The sequence below is a fragment of the Triturus cristatus genome, chromosome 6 (genome assembly GCF_964204655.1).
Source record: "Triturus cristatus chromosome 6, aTriCri1.1, whole genome shotgun sequence".
Classification (NCBI taxonomy): domain Eukaryota; kingdom Metazoa; phylum Chordata; class Amphibia; order Caudata; family Salamandridae; genus Triturus; species Triturus cristatus.
The window spans coordinates 207,084,131-207,111,191 of NC_140589.1; the positions used below are offsets into that span (position 1 = coordinate 207,084,131).

Genomic DNA, 27,061 nt, shown 5'->3' on the forward strand with positions numbered 1-27,061 from the left:
GCCATGCGTCCCTGCTCAACGGGAATGTAGATGTTTCAGTATTACAAGTACTGAAGAGAAAAGGCCTCGACAATGAAACGATGGGGTCAAAGGTGACTGGGCTAAATACGATATGAACACGTCAAGGTGAGAACAGGTAATTAATGGCCAGTGCCGAGATAGTTAAACTTGAAGGTATTTTTCTTCACCGACGAAAAACTAATTGGACTTCCCCAACTAGGTTATTATTTTAGGCAAAAACAAACCAATTAGTCTGCAAGAATGCAATTATCACGTACGCAGTATTACTCATCACTGAAAGAACACTATTATGAAAAAGGTAAAAGCTGTATTAAGGAAAAAACATGTTGAGAACAAAAGCGCCCTTTTAAAATCCATATATTGGTATTTCATAAAACCACTTGTGACACATACCCTTAGATTAGAAAGTTCTTCAGTGCTTTTTGGTTTAAAAAGTGAAGGTAAATGGTCAGTGTCTCGCAGTTAAACCCTGCATAGATAACCTATAAGAATTACATTTATACAGTATCATTAATCTGATCATTGGGTATTCATAACAGGTATTTATTGTTAACCAACTTTTACCAGCCTCTAAGAATGGAAGCGTGGACCTACTGGGATTCGAACCTGTGACCTTCAGGTTACATGCAGATCTTTAGAATGGATACCTACATTGTCTGTCTTGGAGTTAAAATGTCCGCATTGAGGTCTCTAGAGGCTTCGAGGATGTAAAGGTGGCTGTGAGAAAGGTATGTTCCAGCAGAATTGCAGATTGGTGTTTTCCTCACGGGGTATCCAGAATCATGGTTCACAAGACTTAGGGTCTGATTACAAGTTTGGCAGTTGGAATACGGTCCACTGAATAACAAGTTCCATAGGGTATAATGGAATTGTAATACAGCAGACGGTATATCCATCACGCTTCTGACAGAGTAATCCTGTCCGCCAAACTCTTAATCAGGCCCATAGTTCTCAGCTCGGGGTGGGGCATAAAGTTACTAGGGGTAAAAGCCGTCCTTCGACTGGCATTAGGGAGTCGTGAGGATAGTGTATAAAGACCAACTCTTTGGTCTGCTTGGAAGGGGAGAAACAAGAAGTGAGTTTTGGTTTCTTAGGGACCTTTTTGAATGATGGAGAGTCACAGATAATTCAGAGGCAGATTATTAAAGGGTCCTGTAGAAGAGAAAGAGAACTCCTTTCTGCTTCTTCTCTGTTTTTGCATTTTCCTGTCTAGCCAGGGTTTGACTCCTGTTGTGAGTTCTACAGAGATTGTCACTTCCTTCGAGTAACAGTCCGACTTCAAGCCGTCTGTTCTCTACTAGACTTTCCCTCTATCTAAACTGTCTGACATGGGGTCTGAGCCCTTTTCATGAAGTCTGCATGCTTTTAGAGGGTGTGCAGTTCACAGCAAGCATAATACAATCGATACAATGGTAGCTGAAGTGTTGCTCCCAATGGCAAAAGAAATCACACGAAACCTAAAATGTGTCTTAGGCTCCACTAGACATGGTGTCTCAGATAGTTGTGCTCTCTGGAAAAATAGATTTTAATTCTCTGAACCAACTATTATTAATCCGCAGTTCTGCTGCAAGTATTCTCTCTACATATTCTATACAGTAATATCACATTACATAGGCCATAGATCCTTGTATGGCCATGCACCAGCTTTTATTAGGAAGAAACTTTATGCATACTTTGAGATCTCCTTCATCCGCGCTTTACACCTCTCCTAGGTTCCACTAGGTAGCACTGTTGGAGATTCTCCACTCCTAGCCCCCCTTTTGCAACTCTCTTCCTCTAGCCCTTCACTCCATCACTTACTTCTCATTCAGTGTCCCGTTGTGCGCTAAATACATATTTTTCACTGTGCATGGTAATTTAGTTAACTAGTAGGTGATTTGCTGCTTCTCCCTAGCACCATGAAACCACTTTTTAAGAAATAGAATATAACATATTATAATGCACAAAACCCCTCAATTTATGCACAAAACTCGATTAATCCAGCTTCATTTACAATAAAAGAAACATAACATCTTTTACTCTTCATCTAAGAAAAAGTAAACAAAGGTTTGAAAAGAAATTGAGAAAATGCACACAAAACAGCAATGAGATTGGATTTTAAAACGAGTTACTCAGATTTCGCAAGGTGAAATACTGTGTGCGGAATACTTCCATAATTAATGTGGGCTCTAAATGGCTCACATCATGGGCAATTAGATTAGCAATCTTCGTGTGGCTTTTAAATTGCCTATAATTTAGCTAAATGAGAAAGCAAGTATTGTACAGCTAGCAGTATCTCAAACTAATGGTGTCAGAGTGTATGTCTTAGCTTGCATTCTTATTTGCTTGTGGATATGATTTTTTTAACTAACATTAAAAAATGTAAACATGGAATCATTTCAAATTTAAAACAATTATTTTTGGTGCGGACTAAAATAGTTGTTGTCTCATGGGACTGTTGTCAAAACAGTGCAAACTTAATATTACCGTTAAAGGGGGCAACTGGTGAAACATGTTGTAATGCATCTCAAAAACCAAGCAGACATCTTCAAACAGAGGAACATTCCCGGATTAATGTTGCTGGCAAGTGTTAGAAATGTAAATAGCACCGTTTTGTTTTTTTATTTAAACTGAATTTGCAATTGCATGGAGACCCTTGTTAAAAAACAAATACGTACTTAAAAAACACAAATACATACTCGACATACAATAGAATACGAAACAAACGGCATTTCAAATCAGTGGGTGCTCCTCCACTAAGGCAGAGGAGCGTCGCCCCACTGCCAGAAGCAGCAACGAAAGGATAAAATAAAATGATAATAACAGAATGTTATTATCATTTTATTTTTTCCTCCTGCTGCGGCAATGCTTGAGGGGCGGGGCAGAGCTGCAGGAGAGGAGTGGTAGACACTCCTATGTGCAGTGACTGTTTGGTTGGCGCTCTCGGGCCGCCCAAAACAGTCATGTGCACTCCCCTGTTCTCCATGCAGGCTGCATTACAGCCTGCATGGAGAACATGCACACCCCTACAGCAACTGGCTGAGCGCCGTGTCATGGCGCTCAGACCAATCACAATGCTCCATTGGAGTTTGTGATTGGCTTAGGGCTGGGAGCCTGGCTGCCTGCTTCCTGTTCAGACCTGGAGTTGGACACAGGCGAGTAGGAGAGAAGACACAGGACCCAGCAGCGGCAAGGTATGTTTTATTTTTTTTATTTAAATCAGCCCACGATACGCCCCACCTGCACCTGCCACACGAGCCGTGCGGCAGCCCCTGTTTCAGATACACAAACTGTTAAAAATGGAGAGGGAGAAAGTCTATTTGTCTTGATGAATAACACTTATGTCCTGGTTATTTAAGGGCACCATTAAGAGCCTCATTTCAAATTGCCCTTTATATCTTGAGGTAATACCGCACCCTGTCAATATTAATAATGCAGGTGTGGTTTTAATGCATCATTCTCAGTTCATCGTCTCGAAATGGGGACTAACACAGTAATAAATAATACCACGGGTTTAGTCCAGTTCTGAGGTGCACAAATTCAGAATGTGTGAGTTTTTGCCAGCACAAATCCAATCATTTGTATCTGATAAAAACCGTGCAGGCAACGATCTGTGGGCATATTAATTACCTTAAATCTAAAAATCTCATTTTGGGCACAAACTCTTGCTAGAAAGAGACTCTGGGTTATGCAAATAGGTGAACCTAAATACTGAGTCTTGTTTTTCATTTTTGTACCAGTCAGTCATCGGTGTAATGAAAATATTGCCTTCCAACATGGACATATGCCAGTACTACATAATATTGCACAACCAACTTGGTCAAAGCTGTTCCGGAGTCATAAAAGCATCATGCCTGCAAAACGGATTTCAGCTTCACAAGCCTGGTCCCAAGGGCTGATCTTTCAAGGTACAAACTATGCCCTGTATGCCAGTTTGCCCTTAGCAACCAAAATAGGATGGAGGAGGTAAAAAGCGCCTCATGGCCTATCAGTACTGTTAAATTAAAGAAGCATGCAGACCTAGGCCGCCCTTTTATTTTGGGTTAAGAACAACCAAACTTTTATATTGGTGCCTCTATCTATGCCCTTCTCGTGTTCTCTTGGCGTAGTTCCATTCTACCAATTCCTTTAGTTATACTTTTGATCCTCACAAAATATGTTCTCCCTACTGCAGTGTTTTTACGTTAGGAGACTGGATTGCACTGATTTTGCTTCAAAACAACTTTAATATAAGCACTACAAGTTTTCATTTCTGTAGAACTAATTAAGATTTTTTGAGGGCACTACAGAGCTACAAAGCAAACAGAATAGCCCTGAGCAGCAGGGGCCTCACTATTTTAGATTAACTTTCTACAAGGTGTAGCGGAGCAAGGGTCTACTGGCAGTGTATTAAGGTAGCCTCCAGATCCAGACGCCGGCGCCACAAAGTGCCAGGGATGATGAATACCAAGGCTGCCTAGTTTTAATTCCGTATCATGTCTCTTTCTGCCACCAACCTGAACTTCCTGTTTCTTAGTCTCACTCGTGATGGTTCGTCTCCTCCCTTCTTCTTGCCTTGTCACCGTTTTCCCACCTTTCCCTTCTTTCTAGTTCCCTTTCTCCCTCTGGCTTGCGATCTAACATGATGATGTACAGTAAGTCAAGGCTCCAACAAATATTGGCAAAGCCAAAAGGTCTCGCTTTGTCAGTGGAATATAACCACCTCAACTGGCTTTGCCAATGCCAGATGCTTTAATAATGCACCAATACTGGCAAAGCCAATACTGGCAACCGGCCATGCGACCAGCATAGAATCCAATTCAAAAACATTGTTTTCTTTATTTCTAAGATGGCTGAAGCTTGTTTTCTACTCTTTCCAAACAGATGCTGCTTCAAGTCACACAAAGCTAGACCATCTCGAAAATGATAAAAAACCGTTTTCTAAATGCTTCCACTACTTTTAGCATGAACAGTCAATGTTTTGTCAATGCATTATAAAAGCATTTGCCATTGGCAAAATTAATGTCAGCAGTCACCAATGGGGGGGGCATAGAATGGCAAGGGGGGGCAAGCATGAGAGGATGGGGAGCAACAGAGGAGTATGGGGTGGGCGGAGCAGCTAAAAGCTGACGACGAGTGGCAGCAATGAGTGAGAAGGGGTTGAGGAGAAACCGAAGGTCAAGGAGCAACAGAAGGTCGGGGAGCAACGGACCCGAGGAAAAAAGCCAATTGGGACAAAGAGGCAGGTGGGAGAAAAGGACATGCTGGCGGATGGGAGAGTAACATGGCGAGCACAGGGACATAGGTGTGAAGCGAGAAGCAGCATACAGAGGAGATGCAGAGACAACAACAACAAAAACAACACACTTGCACTCTCATGAAGCGCTAAAAGTAAAATAAAAAAGCAATTACCTGAATGCAAAAGGTGAAACAATACCTGTTATCCAATCCAAAGAATGCTAAAAAATATATGCTCCATGGGAAGGACAAAGCCAAGAAGTGGAAGCAAGGCCATCAAAAAGGCGGCAAACAAATGACATTGACAAAAAAGCCAACCAAATATATGGAATGGGCTGACTCAAAGCCTATTAAAAGCAGACTGTAAGCGACAGCCAAAAATGAGTGCCAGTGTGCACCACCTGAAATCACCTGCACAAATTAAGCACTGTTTACTGGCCAGCTTGGCCTGCAGATATTCTTGCTCGTTATATCTTTGGCTGGTCTGCAGGCAAGAAAGGGGTGAGCCAAAGTGCCCTTAGTGACCAGGCTTGACATTACTTACTTTCTCATATGAGAGGACCAGGTTAGCTGGAGCTTGCTGCATAGAGGCAGTTTTGACTATTTTAGTGACTGGTTCAGGTGGGATACAGTGTTCTCGAGTTCCCAATAATGCCGGGGGAACTCATCAAGATCAAGTTTTTACCTTGCATTCTGGCACCTGTAGTCCTCAACCTATAGTAAAATAATGTGCATTTCTAAGGTGAACGTTCATCCCTAGGTTTCATAGCGCTCAGCTGCAGGAGTTTATTGCGTTTATTTTTAACCAACTCAATAGTACTTACTTTACAGCCCTCCATTTAACCATGTGACCATGGCCAGGCCAGAGCAATGGATGCATTAGTCTACTGAGCCTTCTTATATTAGGACTATAATGACCTGCATACAAAGAGAAGAAGTCAGAAACACCAGAGGGAGAGAGATGGAAACTACACGCACTCTTCATGCAGTTCCAAGCCAAAAATAAAAAAGTAGTTAGCTAAAAGTGAGCAGTGGAAGGATAGAAGCCAGTCAATTAGAGAAATTGTAAAGAGGCTACTCTCCAGAAACACAAGATAAACAAGCTGGGACAACCAATGCCATCGAATAAGAAGCAAATATATGAGTGGCAATAACGACACCAATTGGAAGCAATGGGCAGGCTCTATGCCCGCAAAAAGTATTTTGCTGATAGGCTCAACCAAAGAACCTGGATACAGCGAACTAATCGCTGCAGCGCGTCTGACCAACAACGCGCTAACAGAAGGACAATGCTGTGCAACGGCCATCAAGGGCCTTTATTCACACAATTAGTCCAGACAAAAGGCAGTCGAAATGGAATCATACGCAGCCCTGATAAGTGTCCCAGATCCATGTGTAATATGCAACTTCATTCCAGGTTTATTCTTTGAATTCTGGGACTTGCAGTCTTGTTTATTTCATTGCAAAACGGGACTACATGTCCCAGAATTCAACTAAAAATCTGGAATAGAGCAACACAAAGCGCATGGGCCTGGGTAACTTGGCAGCTATGCATCCTGCATCACTGCGGTTTAAGCGGGCCCTACCGGTGACCTATGGCGGCCGGGCCGGCACTTGATCTGTACACCCCCTACGGTCGTCTTGAAGAAGGAAGACCACCTACCTCGTCGGGGATGTTAAACTGTGTTTATAAGTCTCTTCTCTTCCCGTCGAGGGCATTGGCAAGATAACTGTATATTTAGCCAGGCTCTGTAAATAATATATTTGGATGGCGGGCGCGTGTTCCAGTGGGTGAAGAGAATGTGGCTGCACACACGGAGCGGCGCTGGTTCTATGGCGCGCTTGGCACGGGCCGCGCCCTTATTTATTGGGGAAAGCAAACCTCGGTGTTTAAAAAGCGTCCGTGTCAATAGCTGCCGGGTCTCGCGAGCACCCTCCGCTCAACAGGCCTCTGTGCAGGGGCATAGAGGCTCGGCTCAACGCGAGCTGCGTGGGCCGACAGACGGCCACAGACCGGAGGAAACTACCAGCCCAGGCCGCCCTGCACGATAGACTTTCTTTTATCTGTTTGAGAAGACACCCTGTGGGCAGACACTGTCCGCAGACCGTGCCAGCCGGCGACTACCATCTTGTGTTTGGAATCTTGGAATTAAGAAAACATAGTCCGGGAGACCAAACTGTGAGGCCCAGGCAGGGGCGAAGTTATGATAGGCTGCGTCACGAGGAGCAGAGCCAATGACAGTCGCCATATGCTCCGCCTGCGTGTATTCATAATTTCCACAAACACTACCCCCACAAAAAGTCCGAAGAAGGAGGACGTGTTAGTTAAGCTCGTTTACTTTAATTGTTCGCTAACCGACTGTAATTTGAGATAGCTTAAAGAGTTAATGCACGTGCTGCGGAGACCTTGTGTGTATCCCGTGTCAACACCAGCATCGGTGGTTAATGCACCGACAGGAGAAATGTATGTGACTGTAATCTGTGGTCATACGGATGAAGCATCATATATAGAGGGTTAACGTGACTTCTGCATATGGTTAAGTGTAATGTCTAGCTCAAAGATGTGTATTTTATGTTAAGGAAACTCTGGATTGGTGCGTTTGTAGTGATACGGGTGTAACCTGGCGGTCCCGGTAATATTATTGTAAATTAGTAGCGAGTTCTGCACGCCCTGTAAACAGTGGTATCTAACCTATAGGGCACACAATGTAATCCAAGAACATAATACCTTACTCTATCGTTATTTATTCAAAGGTTGCTAAAAAGACTCCACTAAGTAATAATTAACATGTATGAAGCAAGAACAGATCTGGTTGTGTTCCGTCCTATGTAAGGGGTCACTGGTCGTGTAATTCATACACACATATCTGACATTCCTGTACAGCACATGTAGCCCCACATATGGCACAGCCACAAGGAGCTTATAAATGTCTTTTAGCACCGTACGCAGCGACAGACAAGTTTAGCTTCATTCCCCATGGTGTGTTTTAGCTGACACGAAGGTGTAAATCGTTTTGGGGCCCATGTGTCACTCGACTGTTGCTCCCGGCGTGGTCACAGCTCGAACAAGTGACGTCTGGTTGTCCCTGGAGGAGCCACGAGTTAGTAATCTTTTACGTCACTGTATTGCGCCAATGTCTACAGAGAGCTATCGCCGCAGCAGGCGCATCGTTCTCGGAGCTGTAGTTCGCATACTTGCAAGCCATGAACCCACGTTAAAAACGATTCAATAAAATGTGGGTTCGCGTTCTATCCAAGATTTGGCACTGAACAGAAGAAGGTGGACATGTGGAAACGCTATCCCGCTCCTCATTTTATCACGTCAAACTTCGCCACATGAATGTAAGATTCTACTCTGCTTCGTGGAGCTGTCAAATTAACTTGTCCGGTTAAGTACCTGCAATTCTTTAACTTGAAAGAGAGAGTACCTGCCCTTCTCTGTACCATTTCACTACATTTAAGGGAGAGTACCGGCACTTCTCAGAAGCACACAGGTACTCTAAATCGTTAGTACCTGCACTTCTTCAGCTAGCCAAGAACATCCATCCAAGCTTTTTATTTCAGTCCAGGATTTCCTTCCAGGAGCACTGTAACCAAGAAATGTAGGCCCGCCCGTCACTTCAACAGGGTTGAACCAGAACGGACTCCGTGTCCCATATGGCGGGGAGGGAGACATCTGGGACCTTACACTCACATGTGCTTTTGACATTTGAACTTCCTACATCTCCTGCGCCAGTGCCACCACCATACAATGACAGCGAGCCCTACTCACCAAGGTCAACCCTGCAAGACAAATACATCAAGCAGGGCTTTAAGTGGGCTGGGTCCCTCCGGGTCTCTGCGCAGGCAGGATTGAAAAATGGACATTGAAACGGATCCATAACGGACCCTATATTCAGGTTCTTAACTATACCGCCAGAACACATCGATTTCTAAACAATGAATGTAAAAACCGTTCAGGTAATCCAGGTCAGCCATATGGGTCCCGGTTACATTTCTCGTTCTGATCTTGCATTCTTTAAGAGATGTTGCTTTTGCCAGGATGGTATTTTTCTTAAGTTTTCTTTGTGCAGCATGTTACTCTTGTATAGTGCATATGTTGACCGGATCTGAACCGAGTTTAGGTGTTTATAAACAGCCACCATCGAGAGCTCTGCAGCGGAGGCCGAAGGCAGGACGCGTTGGTCACAGTGCGCCAAAAAAGACGTTCAGAATAGACTGCGATCCAATACCTGGCTCGTCTGCAGAGCAGTGCTCTCATGAACCAGTTGCAATCGCAATTCTACGCAAATGTGTGTGAAGGAGGACCTCAGTTGTCCACATATAAAAACAAGCATTTGCAATGCAATAGGTCTCCCATTTGAGAGAGTTTGAGCTATTGGCATTGTAGTTGATAGTGCTTTTTATTTATATGTTTTGAAAAGCTGCAAGCGGGGCGTAAACACACACTTTGTACTTACAGTCCTTGCTTATGAGAAGCAAGGCTGGCAGAAAAGAGTGCGTCTAGCAGGCAACCACTATAAGTACAAAGTGCGTGTTTACACACCACATGCAGGTTTGAAAACACAAATAAAAGGCATTGTCATCTACAGTGCCAATAGCTCAAACTCTCGTTAATGCGAAACCTATTGCATTGCAAATGCATGTTAAATACTATGCACAATGCCCTATGTGCCTATAGCGCCTACCTTAGGGTGACTAATATTCATTAAAAAGGACAGGTCTAAGGCTGGCAAAGGGTTTATTTTTCCCGGTTGAAATGGCAGTTAAAACTGCTCTGAAGGCTGCAGTAGCAGGCCTGAGTGATATCCATTTTAGTGGGTGGCACAATGAGTACTGCAGATCATGAGTAAAGGTAGTACCACTTTTCTAGGGACTTACAAGTAAATTAAATCTGCTAATTAGGTGTAAGGCAATGTTACCATGTTTGAAGGAGAGAACACAAGCAATTTTTTTTTTTGTGCAGATTTTATATAGCGCGAACTCGACCCCAAGGTATTGGCGCGTTTTACATGAGCACCGGTTACGTTACACATTCAGGCACGGGGAGATTAAGTGATTTGCCCAGAATCACAGGATGTGGACTCGACCCCGAGGCTCGAACCCTGGTTTCCAGCACCAAAGTCGGCAGTCTAGCCGACGGACCACATCCTCTCCTCTCCACTAATTTAGTAGTGGTTAGAATTGGTAAAGTGTGCACAGTCCTAAAGCCAACAAAGAACGAATTCACCAAAACAGGCAGTATAAAGGCAAAATATTTGGGGAAATACCAGACCACGGATGTCAGATCTAATTGCCTGTGTCTTTTAACGTTCCACTGTGCAATCAATCAATCAATCAATGACACTTGTAGAGCGCGCTACATACCCGTAGGGTCTCAAGGCGCTGGGGGGGGGGGGGGTGCCGCTACTGCTCGAACAGCCAGGTCTTCAGCTTCTTCCTGAAGGAGAGGTGGTCTTGGGTCAGGCGCAGGTCGGGGGGGAGGGAGTTCCAGGTCTTGGCGGCCAGGTAGGAGAAGGACCTTCCTCCTGTAGTAGCTCTTCGGATGCGGGGGACGGCGGCGAGGGCGTGGTTGGCTGAGCGGAGGTGGCGTTTGGGGGCGTAGAAGTTGACTCGGCTGTTGAGGTAACTCGGGCCACGGTCGTGTAGAGCTTTGTGTGCGTGGGTGAGGAGGCGGAAGGTGATTCTTTTGTTGACGGGGAGCCAGTGAAGGTCTCTCAGAGGTCCGGAGATGTGGCTGGTTCGTGGGATGTCGAGGATGAGTCTGGCTGAGGCGTTCTGGATCCGCTGGAGTCTCTTCTGGAGCTTGGCGGTGGTACCGGCGTAGAGGGCGTTGCCGTAGTCCAGACGGCTGGTGACGAGGGCCTGGGTGACGGTCTTCCTGGTCTCGGTGGGGATCCACCAGAAGATCTTCCGTAGCATGCGTAGGATGTTGAAGCATGTCGAGGAGACTTTGTTAACTTGCCTGGTCATGGAGAGGGAGGAGTCCAGGACGAAGCCCAGGTTGCGTGCGTGGTCTGTCGGTTTGGGTGCGGTGCCCAGGGCGGGAGGCCACCAGGAGTCGTCCCAGGCGGAGGGTGAGGAGCCCAGGATGAGGATCTCCGTCTTGTCCGAGTTCAGTTTCAGGCGGCTGATCGTCATCCACTCGGCTACCTCTTTCATCCCGTCGTGCAGGTTGGCTCTGGCGGCGGCGGGGTTGTTGGTCAGGGAGAGGATCAGCTGGGTGTCGTCGGCGTAGGAGATTATGCTGAGGTTGTGTTTGCGTACGATGGCCGCGAGGGGGCTCATGTAGACGTTGAAGAGGGTGGGACTCAGAGATGATCCTTGGGGGACGCCGCAGATGACTTCGGAGGCCTCTGACTTGTGCGGTGGTAGGCGGACTCTCTGTGTTCTTCCGTCGAGGAAGGAGATGATCCATTCCAGCGCCTTGTCCTGGATTCCGACGTTGCTGAGGCGCTGTACTAGGGTGCGGTGGCAGACAGTGTCGAATGCCGCGGAGAGGTCCAGGAGGATGAGGGCCGCTGTTTCTCCATTGTCCATCAGGGCTCGGATGTCATCGGTGGCGGCGATGAGGGCGGTCTCGGTGCTGTGGTTGGCTCGGAAGCCGGACTGTGAGGGGTCGAGGGATCCGTTCGTCTCGAGGAAGGCGGCCATCTGCTTGTTGACGGTCTTCTCGATGACTTTGGCTGGAAACGGGAGAAGCGAGATGGGGCGGTAATTCTTGAGGTCGGTGGGGTCCGCTGTTGGTTTCTTGAGTAGAGCGCTGAGTTCGGCGTGCTTCCAGCTCTCCGGGAAGATGGTGGTGTCGAAGGATGTGTTGATGATGTCTCGCAGGTGGGGTGCGATGACAGCGTCGGCCTTGTTGAAGACGTGGTGAGGGCAAGGGTCGGTCGGTGATCCGGAGTGGATGGAGTTCATTGTGCGGATGGTGTCTTCGGTGCTGATCGGGGTCCAGGCGTGAAGGATGGTGGTGGGGGGTGGTTGTTCGGTCGCGGTGTGCGTTGGTTGGTTGTTGAAGCTGCTGTGTATGTCCGTGATCTTGTTGTGGAAGTATGAAGCGAGGGAGTTGCAGAGGTCTTGCGATGGGGTGATGTCGTTGTTTCCTGCGCTGGGGTTGGAAAGTTCTTTCACGATGTTAAAGAGTTCCTTGTAGTTGTGTGCGTTGTTGTCCAACCGGTCCTTAAATGCTGTTTTCTTGGCGGCGCGGATCAGCTGGTGGTGTTTCCGGGTGGCCAGTTTGTAGGAGGTCCTGTTGTCCGGTGTCGGTTCCCTTCTCCAGACTTTCTCGAGGGCTCGGCAGTTCTTCTTGGAGCTCTTGAGTTCGTCGGTGAACCATGGGGCCTTCTTGCTGCCGGGTCTGCTAGGCGGGGTCCTCAGAGGGGCGAGTTCGTCCGCGCAGTTGCTGATCCACTTCGTGAGGTTGTCGGCGGCCTGGCTGGGGTTCGCTGAGCTGGCAGGGGGGTGCTGACTCAGGGAGGTGGCGAGCTGGTCTGCTGTGATCTTGTTCCAGCTTCTGTGGGCGGCCTGTTGCTGGTGGTGGTGGGTCGTCGTTCTCTTGAAAGTAATACAGACAGTTTCAGCAAACTGCTTTTAAAGCATTCCAGAAAATAAAACTGAAATGTTTGTGGGAATGCTGATGTAAGAGTGTTGGGGTAAGGTTCAACATGTGTTCATACCTCCTGTCAGGAAATCTTAACTAGATTGCCTTGACTCCCCACCTAACGAACTTCAGCATGTGAAGGGATAGAGACATAAAGATGCAGTGCTTTTAGAATTATAATATGTAACATGCAGAACTGGTGCAAATTGAAATGTACGTACGCACTGGTGACATTGTCACCCGACATCACCAGCCTGGATCAGAAAACCAGTTTATTCCAAATTTGGGTTAATGTAAAATGCTGAACAAACAAGTGCAGCATTGCTTGCTAGCAAAACATGGTCTCACGCGTAATATGTCTACGGTGTAAAACTGAACAACTATTTGTGTTTCTTGATTTCTCCGCGTAATATATATCCACATTTGCCCGGTTTCCTGCCACTTGTCAGCGCCAAGATTGATGACAGGTAACTTACATGACTACACTAAAAGGGACTTTGTTAGTTTCTCCGTCGAATGTCTGATCTAACACCTACCCTGCAGTAGCTGATTAGGAGCTGAAGAAAAATTTAAGCACTGGTTTATTTGAAATAATTGCACAGCTTTATTATGACTCATCACTAACAACACTGAAAGGGTCTTGAGTTATGTAGCCATGCACATGAGAAAATGGAAAACCTTAAGATGGAGGTCAGGGGTTATATGGTTTGTTCTGCTTTATCTATCTTTAGTGTGTCCTTTTCCATCTGTAACATTTGCATTCGTTGAGTTAAATTATTAGATCCAGGGAACAAATTACGAGAAGCAAATAATATTTCAGGGTTACAACCGTTTACTTTATAATTAAGGTTCAGAAATATCGCCACAACGGCTTAGTTTAGAATTAAAGCTCTGAAATATCGCAACTGTTTTATTACAAGCAATGGGCGCAAAAATCTCTTAGGCGCAAACAAGTGGCCACTGATCGCAAGTTTAAATTAAGGGGCAATACATTTTACACACAAAAGACGGAGACTAAATGGAGGTATGCAGCGGACGTATTTAAGGAAGTGTGCACCACTCAAAATATTTCACTCTGTGATGGACATGGTTTGTCTCGAGCCAGCACATGCGATGGGAAACACAATCCTTTAAACGCCGATGCCAGGCTCTGGCGATGCTGATAAGAACCTACAATTTGTTGGCATATTGCAAATCACGCATTTCTATTTACACGTTATATATGCTACAAGACAGCTGTTAACGTTACTGTGTTTGTAAATTCAGAATTCCCCAAGCACGTAGTTGATGCTGTTAACAAGCAATGGGCGCAAAAATCTCTTAGGCGCAGACAAGTGGCCACTGATCGCAAGTTTAAATTAAGGGGAAATACATTTAACACACAAAAGAGGGAGACTAAATGGAGGTATGCAGCTGACGTATTTAAGGAAGTGTGTAACATTCAAAATATTTCACTCTGTGATGGACATGATTTGTCTCGAGCCAGCACATGCGATGGGAAACACAATCCTTTAAACGCTGATGCCAGGCTCTGGCGATGCTGATAAGAACCTACAATTTGTTGGCATATTGCAAATCACGCATTTCTATTTACACGTTATATATGCTACAAGACAGCTGTTAAAGTTACTGTGTTTGTAAATCCAGAATTCCCTGAGCACGTAGTTGATGCTGTTAATAAGAAAAGAGAGCTGGATATGAAAGTTACGCAGCATGTGTTGGGGCCTCTCTACAAACAGGGAAATTCAGTGTTTGTGTGGAAGGGCACAGTGACGGGCTTAAATAAACAAGTAGGAAGTGGGATAAGGGAGGGGGGTAGGGCACGTCGCGTCCTCTAAGGGGAGAGAGGCACGCAGGCTTGCAAATGGTGTGCACTTTCGCAGCCGCTTTGATATTCTCAGTGGCTGCGCGGCTCACTGAGAACATCAAAGCGGCCGCGAAATGATCACGCAGGCTGCCAAATGGTGCGCACGCCCTGCGCACATGCACTGTATTTGGTGGCCTGAAAATCACTAGTTTGCACTTCCAAATCCCCCGTTTACTAAAGCTCTCGCCAGAGCAGCGCTAAAGCACTGGCTCAGGCGAGACCTAAAAAGGCGAAAGTTTTTTTTAAAAAGTGCTTTCAGGTGAGTGGGCGCGATGTGTGTTTGGGGGCGGTGAAGTGAAGGAGATGCGAGGAAGTGCATGCAGGAGAAACTGAAAATCGGATGCGGTAGATGAAAGAGGTGAGGCGAGAGCAGTGGTCGAAGTGGGGGGAAAAAAGTAGAGGAAATGTGGGCGGAGAATCAGAGGGCGGGAATAACCCAAGGATTGGATCAGTGGGCGGAGCCAGAGGTGTGGCCAGAATATACAAACAAACCCAAATTTAATATCTATTTGGCATTTCACCGCCCAGTTTAATCAACCAATGGATACACATGATTATTTAAGGTTATAATGAGTTATTGACACCACTAAAATACATTCACAAAGTGGGATATGCTTCTAATCACAGAATGTTCCAAATACGATAAAATGTGGAAGCACAAGCAATTTGTCTCTGAGCCATGGAGTTTCTGTCATCAGCACTTCTCCCTTTTTCCACAACAGCAGTTCAAACATGAACGGCAAAATATCCTAGTTTGCAAATGTTTTCTATGTAATTATGGCTCTGCCATATTTGCCTCGTAATGCAAGATCTGCTGCATGATCTGACCATTTAAACTAATAAATTGTTTGTAGCTCAAACGTATCAAAAGTTAATAAAAAATGTGACGTGTATTGCTGCCGAGTGGATGGCCTATTGTAATTTTGACTGATCACCTTTCTAACTGCTGCCGTTGTATGTTATACTGGTACTAATAAGGCAAAATCTTTCCAGAGACTGTTAGCATGTGTACACATGTAAAATAATTCAATATCAGAAAATATACTGCATTACGCTGCAGCCTTTTTTGAATGCATAATTTAGTCAACACTGCAGCATCAATTTGTTCTCCTTTGCTGCATAATTAATTCCAGTGGCCCCACAGCAGGCAGCACATGTTAAAAGTGCTTGTGAATGAAGCAGAGGGACTGTGAAGTTTGTGGCCTTAGCACAAGTGGTGCCCTGTGCATTAATGTTTTTAGTGCCCCCCCCCCCAATGACCACCTCTGCCATGGATTCCCTCACTACCACCCTTTAACAGTGCCCTTCAAGTCACCATAACCACACTCTCTCTCAGATGCATTTAATTTGATTTACAGCGCCACTCATACCATTGTAGGGTGTAAGAGCACTTTACATCACACACACATTACACAGAGACAATCAATATGTATGCAAATCACTGTATAGAAAATGTTACATAAGACGAAGGACTACAAGGTGTAGGAGTCACATGACACCCATACTAGTAGGCCGTATAGTTTAATAGTGATTGGTCTGGAGAAACACAAACTCAGAATTTAATACCATGGTTGGGGTTTCTCTTTAATAATCAGCTTTGATTTCTGTCCAATAGAACACTTTTTCCAACATTAGGATAATCAAAGACTGGGAGAAAAAACATAACACTAATTTATACCTTGCAGTTTGTGTGCAGCTCTTAGATGACAGTTAATAGCTCACTGTTCTATGTTAGGATTTTAACTTATAAACTGCAAGTAACAAAAGGATCTCTCTGACAAAAGCAGTAGCCCAATGACCTATTTACATTATGTGCACTTTGTGATCTGCATGGTACATGTTCTTTGCAGCAGGCACGTTAACCCTCTGAGTTACCTTTCCATGAGTCAAAACTTCCACTAGACAAAATTCCAATCTCTCTCTAGGAAGAACATTAATCACCAGAGTCATCGTGACATTTTTATTGTTGCCGAAAATTGCTGGAGGCCAGGAAGGAGGCAGCAAGCGCTTTTAATCATAATATACTTGCAAACATAATGCCTCCACCCAAAGTCAGCACCCGGTGCGGTCACACCGTTTGCACCACCCTAGAGCTGGTCCTTCTCAAGGGTCCTATGACCTCAGTGACAGAGTCACTGTTGTTCTAGGGTGTGCTGCTTCATAGGCCTGCCCGCAAGACTGGAGGTGAATTTCAATATGGATTGTGGTGGACAAGCCTTGAAGGTTAACCTACACTTGTCATGCTAGGGTCCACCTGCTGGTGCTAAGACACCAGGGCCTCTAAGGTCTAGCGCAGCCTTCTAAGGTCTAGCATAGGAATGTGCTCCCTCAGGAGAGTGGTCTGGTGGACTGGTCATGAAGGCTGAACCTGGTCCCCCAGTTCCAAATTAAGCAGCTCTGGCCATAGTGCCACATCCTCTCCCCCACTGAACACCATACTACCCCACTGAGAGAAACTCACACTGCCTTCAACTACAACCCAATTGTTGCCGGCTATAAACACCTGGATGCGGTTCAATTTAAATTGCGCACTAGACAAGAGCAATTTGCGACCTACAAAAAAAAGTAACATCATCTTGGAAAAAGCAGGCACTCATAGGGAATGCAAAATTTAGCAAACCATGTGAAAAGTAAGCAGGAACAACATGGTTACCTTAACGCTTTTACCCTCACTATTCAGAAATCAGTGAGCGCTTTTGCCTGAAAAGTCAAGGACATGACTACAGGGCCCAGAAGGGACCCATTGAATGTCCATTGCTTACATCCTTAAAAAACGTAAGCAGCATGGTTTAAAAAGACAAGAGGAAAAGACAGGTAAGAGCAGTTCCTCTAAATGGCCAATTAGGAAAAAATAGTAGTGATTACTCTGATCTGAGAAGGGAAAGTTCAAATTCAGATCTTGTTGCCCTCACACACCTGTTAGGGTGTCATGCTTCATCATTGGGCGTGCTCCTCGTCGGACCGGCGCTGCAATGTCCGACGGGCCTGGTGGCATCTTTATCGGAGATCTTTTGATCTGAGTACGCCGTTTTGTGTGAAGACCATGTGAATGATTGTGGAGGGTAATAGCTCCTAAGAATGTGGGGATTCAAAAAAGATTAAAATAGGCCCTGGCCCCTCGGTAGTTTTAATAAGGTTAGGTAGGGCTGGGACTAGGTAAAACCAGGGAGGCTACTTAGGTGATTCAAGGTATCAGGGTAGCCTATAGTTGACAGGGGTCAACATGTTTCGTGTCACAGATGCTCAAGTTCGAGCGACACTTCTTCAGGACCGTGGGACCAATAATAAGTACGTATACCTCAGTTTCTCATAACGGGGTATTAGAGGTCAACCACATAAAAGCTGGACCTACGTATGGTACAGAATAAATGGCTCCGCCTAAACAGAGGGAGACAAAAAATATATAGAGGACAAGCATAAGCCACCCATTCGTAGCTTAATCAAAAGTAAAGGGTCCAAACGTCATATTGAGGTTTCAATTATCTCCTTCAAAGGACCATCAATTCTACTCAAAATAACGAACTCGTTAGAGAGAGGACAATAAAAGAAGTTATAACTAGTACATATAAAACACAACTAAGTGATCTCAAGCAGTGATACAAAACTCAATTCTCCTTAAAATTACCAATAGAATAGAACAACCAATATTCGGAATACAAATCTTACCTCAGAATGAGGGGTTCAGAGCTTCATAGGTAAAGGAGTAGCAACCGGACCACTGGAACGGTCCCACTGTGGCAAAGATATAAGCATCGCAAAATATCATGCTATACAACATGTGAGTGAAATACTCTATCTCTATCAAGAGCGTGAGATGTGTTTGCTCAAGGTGGTTGATAAGCTACTTTGTGCCAATCGGCTCACTCCTCATAAAGGGCTGTCATGTGAAGTGCTGTGGGCTAAGTCGTCTAGTACACTGTGATAGCGGTTGGTATCCAGAAATGGCGGTGATAAGCATGGAAATCCATGGCTGTGAAATAACACGATATGACAAGGACTGCCGCGGTGGAATGGCAAATACTTGTACAGGTTTTTTAAAAATATATATACTCCAGATCGTGACTAAATCTGATCTCTATCGAATACGATGTGCGAGGTTGATAGGAGGTGTGTTTAATGTTGTGGTGGGCCTCCGTCTATACGTGCATAATAATATACTAATTCGTGAGTAGTTGCTCCTTACGGGTAGCGTGTTGCGGCCAAACCGACCCCTAAGACGAGTTCGTAGTGCTCGTATCACCCACGGCTAGAGTTCCGGTAAGGACTCGGAGGGCAAACCGACTTATACGTCGAGTGCATGGTGCTCGTATCACCTACAGCTAGAGTTCCAATAGGGACTCAGTGGCGAACACTCACGAATTAGTATATTATTATGCACGTATAGACGGAGGCCCACCACAACATTAAACACACCTCCTATCAACCTCGCACATCGTATTCGATAGAGATCAGATTTAGTCACGATCTGGAGTATATTGCGCATTTTCAAAATAAAAAAGTTGGGGAACGCAATCCTTGGAATTAAAGAAGTAGGGGCACGCCGTGCCCTGCCGATCCCGCCCACTTCGACCACTGGGCGCGAGACATGCAGAGAGTGGATTTAAGAAAGATGTAGGGAGAAAAACTGGTTAAGTGTCTAATGTAGACTGCAGGAAAGTGGTGTGAAGGGGAGAACAGAAATCACAGAGACACTCTGAATATCACTATCTTAGTAATGCTTAATTCTCAGTTTCAGATTTTTAAAATTAACAATTTTTCAATATCATCTACATCATTATTGTTACTCATTTAGCTTAAAAAGCTGCCAACCACTGCAAAGCCAATAGTCCTGCCTTGTTGTAAGTGTACATCAGTTGTGTGATGTGTCTGGATGCAATACCAGAAAGCTCAGAGAGGCACCAAAACACCAGTTGGGCAGCACACAATGGGAAGCGCAAATGTTTAGTTGACATGTTTAAGCCATGCCCCAAATTACATAGGCACGCTTCTGGGAAAAGATTCCTAGACAGATTTAAACTCTGCCTGCTGGATGGAATGTGCTTTTTTTCATGCGGTACTGCTATTTGCAGCCACACACAGCAGTTTTCTGTCACTGTGTATGCAGTGGCTGCTGCATGTGCAATCAATCGAACAGAAGCAAAAAATGAAGGGCTGGTGCCCTAATGGCCGCAGGGAACAGAGCTGGGCTCATGCCTATTGCACAACCAGTGCCAGGTAAAGCCTTCGCAACGACAATCGCACATTCCTTTACAAATCTGATCCGTTTGCGACAGATGACACTGCATTAGCGTATATTCTGCGCAGCACATCATCGGATCCAGAGACTGAGGAGGAAAATCAAATGTGTTCTTCAAGTTTAGAAAACGAGGTCTCAGTCACAGTGCATGCCCCCCACACTGTGGAACAACACCCTTCCAAATCAGAACACCTGCCTCTGTGCTGGAATTCAGGAAAACACTCAAAACCCACCTTTTCTAAAGAGCACCTTCGTCAAAGCTCCCAACATGAGATGCCAAATTCACACAAAAATGCAGAAATCTACAGTGCATGTTTCTACCCTAAATTAAAACATTATTCCGTATTTCTTATAATTCATAAAGCCCAGTAGAGTAGATCGCGCATGACAGAGATTTAAATCAACAAACTCTGAGGACTGCAAGTATTCCGCAGGAATAAATATGGCAGAAATGGAAATTAGCACAGTTTACTTAGTCTTCTTTTTTGGCTATGTGGAAATATTTTATCACACAGAGAAAATTCTTCTCCTATGCCTCTGGAAAATATGGGCATGCCTGAGGCACTTCCCACAGAAAATAACACAGTCTCCTGGGGAGAAGGGAAGGCCCCCACCATTCAGGCCCCCTCTATAATATTTGTGAAAATAGGAGTCTCGGGTGCCCCTCACCACATTCTGCAACAGGCCCCAGTGAAGTATGTTATGCCACTGACTTCTACACTCTGTTTGCACAATTTAGGATGAGAGCTCACTTCAAGTCATTAGGGATACTTTCTCTTCTCCAAAACATTTCACCTACAAATCATTGTTTTCAGGTGGCTTAGTCTAATTAGTTCAATGGAAGCAATACGAGACTACATCATCCAGCATGCAGTAGGTGATCACACAAAAGTTCAGGACTGGGAACAGTGTCTTTTGTAACCTGGAAGGAGATGCTCAATGTAGCACAATTGCTTACACCATTTGTACCACTAAACTTGAGTGTTCAAGTCGTTGGAAAGGCATCCAAATATCTACAAGGCTACTACTTTGTGTCATTGCTCCAGCATTCTCAGTGCCCACACCCACCTGCTTCTTCACTGGCAACACACGTTTTCTCTTCCATTAACTCTACTATTATTCAGGAAAAGACAACACACTTTTCAGATCCACAGATTTTCCGCGGGGAGCAGGATGTTCTGCAATTCCAAATTCTGTTATTCCGTGGTGTTGCTGGGTGTAGGGAGGCAGGTGTGGGCAGTGTTCCGTCTTTAACATCCCCGCCCCGTGCCCTATCACAGAAATACATACGCAGCTAGCAAAAACAAACACTGCCTTCCCAGTCTGGGAACAGCAATGCTGTTCCTGTTAAGATCTCATGTTTTACTTACTCTTGCGTACCCTAAGTGTAGTTTTTTTCCAGAATGTTGTGTTGCTGTGGTTTTCTCATTCAATTTATTAGTATGTATGGTGCTTACTGTGAAAAGAATCACTTCTATGTAGCTGTGCGAGTTCAGTTTGTTGGTGGGTGCTTATAACAGGCCGCAATTGAGAGCTGTGGATTTCAGGCTGAAGGCTGTGCACATTTCTCATAGTGCCCGTCAGTGGTTCATAAATGGATTCAGACTACATGCTCATCCAATCCTTGACCTCTCTGCAGAGTGCACACAGCAATAGCCAGGTGGGCCTACTGTAATTGTGGTTCTCTGCAAAGTATGTGAAGGCTGTACACAGCTGCTGAAATACGGACTAGATGAAAGATGAAGAAAATACAGTGCTTACAAGTGAGTGGGTATTTTGCATGGGGTGGTGAAGCGAAGAAGATACAAAAAAGTTATGTACAAAAAAAGAGTGAAAAGATGGTGTTGAAGAAGAAATAGATGCAGATGGTGGGTTTCAGAAATATATTAAGAGAAAGAGGGCGCAAGTGTCTAACCAATACTACATAAGAAAGTGGTGTGAAGAGGAGAATAGAGTGATTGAGACCCTCCGAAGACCACTGTACCCTTTACACACAAGTGCACCATCTTCAGATTGCACGTTGCAAGTGTCCCCGCCAGTTTTATCTGTGGCCTCATGCGTGCCCCGACTCCAAAAAACACTTCTAGAGATGCCAGTGAGTGTTGGACTGGCCGGTTGGGCACTGCCAGATGGGCTGGCTTGAAAGAGATAATGTGTAGGCCCGTTTTTTGGGGGGTTCTCGTCACGGCCTGCAGGACAACAAAACGAATCCACACACTGCCCCTTTCAAACTGCCCACCTTGCAGTGCCAGACAGGCCTGTATAACACTGATGCTTAAATAAATACAATTATCAGCACTAACAGAAGCACCATGGTCTATAAAGCCACCAATGACGTACCGTAATGCCTTTTGCAAGAGTAGGAATAGTTTTATTGATAATAATGAATTTTCTATGCCAGCGTTTGCACGCAACAGGGACATGTAATACCATATTTTCGGAGGATGTGGATCAGTGAAGCAAGGCCTCACACGAAATATCAAACAGAGTGAGAAGGTGACCAGTTATAGCATCTGCAGGAGTTTGAAGCTGCCACACCCGGAAGCTTCAGTGCCACCAAGCGCCGTGCTCCGGACGGAAGCACGTTGAGCACGAACAGATTGCTTCCGGATGTCCATGTCAAAGGAAAGCTCCTGTAAGCACGAGCCACTCTAAATGTTTACAAGACCCGATACCTAATTGCGGCCGTAGGGCCGAAGCAGATCAAAAAGGAGCGGTGCTCCCGTCAGGGGGCGCGCCGGGATTTTTTGCAAGTGTGCTTGTGTGTGGCCCGCTGCAAGTCGGCAGCCCTTCCTCTCGCCTCGACGTCCCTCTCTACAGATTGTTGTCTGCCGCTGCCTCTGAGAAAATAAACCTCTGCAGACGCGAAATGGAGGGTACGCATTGACAGGAACGAAATGTGATTAGGCCTGACAGCCTTTAAACGTGTAATCAAACGCAGGGCTCCCGCGTGCTGCGGCGGCCATCTTCATGGTAAAGGGGCACATATGTCAGCGTGTAAGTGGCTGCTAAAACCTCTACCGTTTCATGCATCACACTCCAGGTATAACCATGCTTCAGAACGAATTACTCTCAGAGAGCGGAGGACGGACAATAATTGTGTAACTGGCTCCATCTGCCCCAGGAAACCAACCGACACAGCGTGTCACAGCAGAACTCAAGATGGAAGAGTAGAGGGCCGGACTGACTGACAGTAAGGCTGTCAGAAAATGGCAGGATATATTACCGATGTCTAAACCTCTTGAAGTGTCAGCAAATCAACAGGCCTTGCCTTTCAAACTGCTGCCAAGAGGGCTCATATTTGGAGAGCTGGTTTTGAGGGAACAGCGCAGCGTGCCTGCACTGTGGCTTCCAACAGCTGTTTACGTGCAAGGCCCAGACTCACTTGTAGGATACACAGCACCCTACACCTGTAGCAGATGTGATTTTTTTTTTGTAATTTCTGTTTAGGTTTTGCCAAGAAGACCACCAGAGGGTAAGAAGACAAGATAAACAGTAGTCACAGTATTAACCGGGCCGGCTTTAGTGCTGGTGGTGCCTGGTGCGACTAGGTTTGTTGGCGCCCCCTAATGACCTCCTTCTCCATGATTTCTCTCCCTTACCGCCCTTTAGCAGTGGCCCTCAAGTTTCCATAACCACCGTCACATGCTTTTGTTTTGTTTTTATAGAGCTACTCATACCAGTGTAGGATGTCGTAGCACTTTACATCACACACAATGAATCACACGTGTGATAATCAGTATATAGGAAATGTTACAAGGTATAGGAGCCACATGTCATTCACACCGGGTATAGTTTAAGAGTGCTTGATCTGAAGAAGCACAAACTCAGAATAAACTGATAATACTAATAAGAATTGATTTCTATCGAAATTAACCCTTAGGATACTGAAAGGCTGGGGGAGTAATCAACACTTTAACCAATACCTTGCAGTTTCCACGCAGCTCTTTGATGACAGTTAATAGCTCACTGATCTATATTAGAATTTTTATTCATAAATTAATAAAGGGATCTCTGCGACAAAAGCAGTAACCCACTGAACTATTTACATTATATGCACTTCTGTGATCTGCATGGTACAGGTACTTTGCAGCAGGCATATTAACCCTCAACGCTACCTTAGGAGTCAAAACTTCCACTAGCCAAAACTCGATTGGTCCCCAGCAGGCTCATTAATCACCAGAGTTTTCTTGACATTTTTATTGTTGCCTGACACTTGTGAAGAGAAGTTGCTTTCATAACATCTGAATTGGAAAAATTCTGGTCTCAAAAACTGCAAACAGAACATAACCAAACTGTGATAATGATTGTGTTAAATGCTGGGGCACAGACAGGCATTCAATAGTTTTTTAATTTTGGTTAAATACAAAAAATATATATGTTTACGCTTATGAATAGTTAGCTAATGCTTAGGTCTCAGGTAGATTTAGGCTTCTCTGAGAATATAAAATAAGTTCCAGGGTGATAATCGGAAATATTTGAAAACTGAAGATTTCCATGTTTACTATAAGTTCTACTGATCATGCATTTGCAAATATTAGGGTGTCTGGGTAGCTTTTGTTGGAATACATTTGTGTATACATTCTGTGTGGGAAACACACTGGAAGTTTGTGTAAACTCATACAATTCTGACATTGTGCATATATTTACAACATTTCCACCTGTCAAATTTTCTGCAGTTTTATGTTCCATTCAGGCACAAATGTCTTCCATGCCTGAATTTATGAATCAGTATCTGTAACTTGGCTGGCAGATAACTCCCGTTGCCCCCTAAATAAAGGTTAGGTGCACAATCGTTTTCTCTTTTTTGCTGGACTGCCTTAACTCCAACTCCCCATCAGGTTCGCTTCTCTCCTCTCTCAGACTCCTTTTCTTGTCCCCCTTTACCTTCTCTGCCCCTTATGATTTGCCATTTACTTTGTTATCCCTGTGTAACTAATGTTAAATTATTGTACCTTGCAACTCGCTGTTCCTTATGTAAAGCGATCTGATACCTCCGGGTCTAGCCAGCGCTATATGAAACTCACCAAATAAAATAAATAAAACAAACAATTTTGGGCATGTAGCCACAAACTTCAATAATGTGACTACTATGCATGCAGTTACTATTATAATCGAAGTTTGATTGGTCCATCAAGACTTACAGTGTTCATAAATGCTATGGGAAAACTTTTAAGTCACTGCAATTTGGTTAAAAAATACTAACATAGATGAAACGAAAGTAATCAAAATCACAAACGGGACTGAATATCAACACCACCCTCAGTGAGCAATTTTATCACAATGAAATGCTGGAGAAACATCCCATTACTCTACCTAGACAGGTCGCATGCCACTAGGTCAGTTTCTCTTTAATCTTTTGTCAGTCCTATCCATATCACACCAAATTTTCTGAATGACTTCCGGACTTTAGACTCTGGTAATGTTTCATAGGCATCGATTATCAAACCGCTAAACCTTTCCTAATAAAACGACTAAATTTGATCACAAATGGATAAATGTCGACTAACAATCTTCAACTTTGTAATTCCGGTAGAGAGATAGGTAGAACATTTGTCTATTATGCATCAAGGATTTCTATTTAAAGTCAGAAAAAGAAAATTAGTGCCCACAAACCCATTGGAACAGAATCGTTTCCGGAATAACCACCCCTATTAATAGTATGAAAACCACCTGTGATAACAACATTGTGTCTTTCTTTGTAAATATCAATGTTTACCAAGTCCCTTTTTCAGTACATCGCTTATTAGTCATGATTATATCAAAGAATTATCTTACCAATCATTCCATTACTTTATTTTGGCGAATTGACTTGCTAATTTCCTCAGATCATAGTCACTGAAATGTGGCTGGTTTGACAACTTTAACACCAAAGCTGTTGAAATGTTGCATGTGTGCACAGCAACAGAGGCACACGGGTCAATATGCTTTAAACCCTGCCCTACATCACAATACCAACTTGTGACTCTTACATCTCTTTGCTTGGTTTCATGCTGAAGTGAAATCACAAGTTTGCCACAACACTTATGGAGAACCCCTCTAAAGGTCATGCGTGCCATTCACTCGCTCTACCATAGTCCAGACCGTACACCCATTCTCTGCAAACCATTGACAACAATTAGCATAGCCACTTACCAGACCAATAGACAAACTTGATGGCCTTGACAGGGGTATACTTCAGTGAGTAAAATACAATATCACACCCCCATTCCCAGCACATTCCATTTTCAGTTAATGCCCTAGGCTCCCCATCAGTGTCCTGGTCTTTTTCACACGAATGTTCCACACTTCTCTCAGACACTGACCCATCATTCTCCTGTCTTTTTTGAGTGTTTTCCCCTGATCCAAGTTGCTGGCCCCAGCTCCTTGTGCCCTGCTGTATAACAGTTCTCTGAGCTTCAAGTCACCTGCCCATTGTTGCTAACCATCTGAGGCGGGCGTCATAACTCCACATCATTCTGTTGGAATTGTTGTGTCAAGTGTTCTCCTCAAAATGGCCAAGAGGAAACGTCCCTAAACCATTTTCTTGTGAAAGCAGCAATACAATGTAGTCCTCCCTGTAGCTTACTCTACGTAGGTGCCTCCTGACCAGTGAGTAATCACAAAAGTCAAGGTTATTACTACAGAGACTAACTGGAAAAGACAAACATCCGCTATCTAGGCATCATATCCACAAGAAACAAAGTTCCTTGTGACATAAATATGGGCAAATTTCATATGCAAATCTGTGCCCTGGGAATACAGCGTGAAGAGTACTCATCCGCAACAACACCACTGAAGTAAAATGTAATGTAATTTGTGGGATTTTCAGGTGGGTTGAAAGCACTGGTGTACTTAAAAAATATACAAATCATTTTTTTGTCTTTTACGGAAATGTATGCATCATTTCTGTGTCAACAGTTGAAAAGACACGGACAGCAATATCAAACACAGAGCTGTTCATAAGCACCAGACAGTGCCATTTGTGAATCAGAAACCCAAACTCAGACGAACACTTACATCATGCTTTGCAACTCCGGGGCAAAGCTGGTCTGCTTCCCTGCCCCTCTTCCAGTGCCCGGGGTAGCACCGGCTGACACCGACATGTCTTCAACAAGGCTCTTTTGGGAAAAGAAAGAGGGCGTTTAAACACATTTTAGAC

At 44.6% G+C, this 27,061-nt stretch overlaps 2 protein-coding genes across 7 annotated transcripts in view; one reads left to right on the forward strand and one right to left on the reverse strand.

Annotated features, from left to right (window-relative positions):
- SUPT3H (SPT3 homolog, SAGA and STAGA complex component) overlaps positions 1 to 27,061 on the reverse strand; it is a 2,245,889-nt gene that overhangs the window by 2,209,395 nt on the left and 9,433 nt on the right. For all 5 annotated transcript variants that reach the window (XM_085610529.1, XM_085610533.1, XM_085610532.1 and 2 more), the window contains exon 2: positions 26,920 to 27,020. In XM_085610529.1, the coding sequence (XP_085466655.1) occupies positions 26,920 to 27,020 (101 nt within the window). The remainder of the gene's footprint in view (positions 1 to 26,919; positions 27,021 to 27,061) is intronic.
- Positions 1 to 27,061, forward strand: part of RUNX2 (RUNX family transcription factor 2) — a 305,508-nt gene that overhangs the window by 36,313 nt on the left and 242,134 nt on the right. The window lies entirely within an intron of this gene.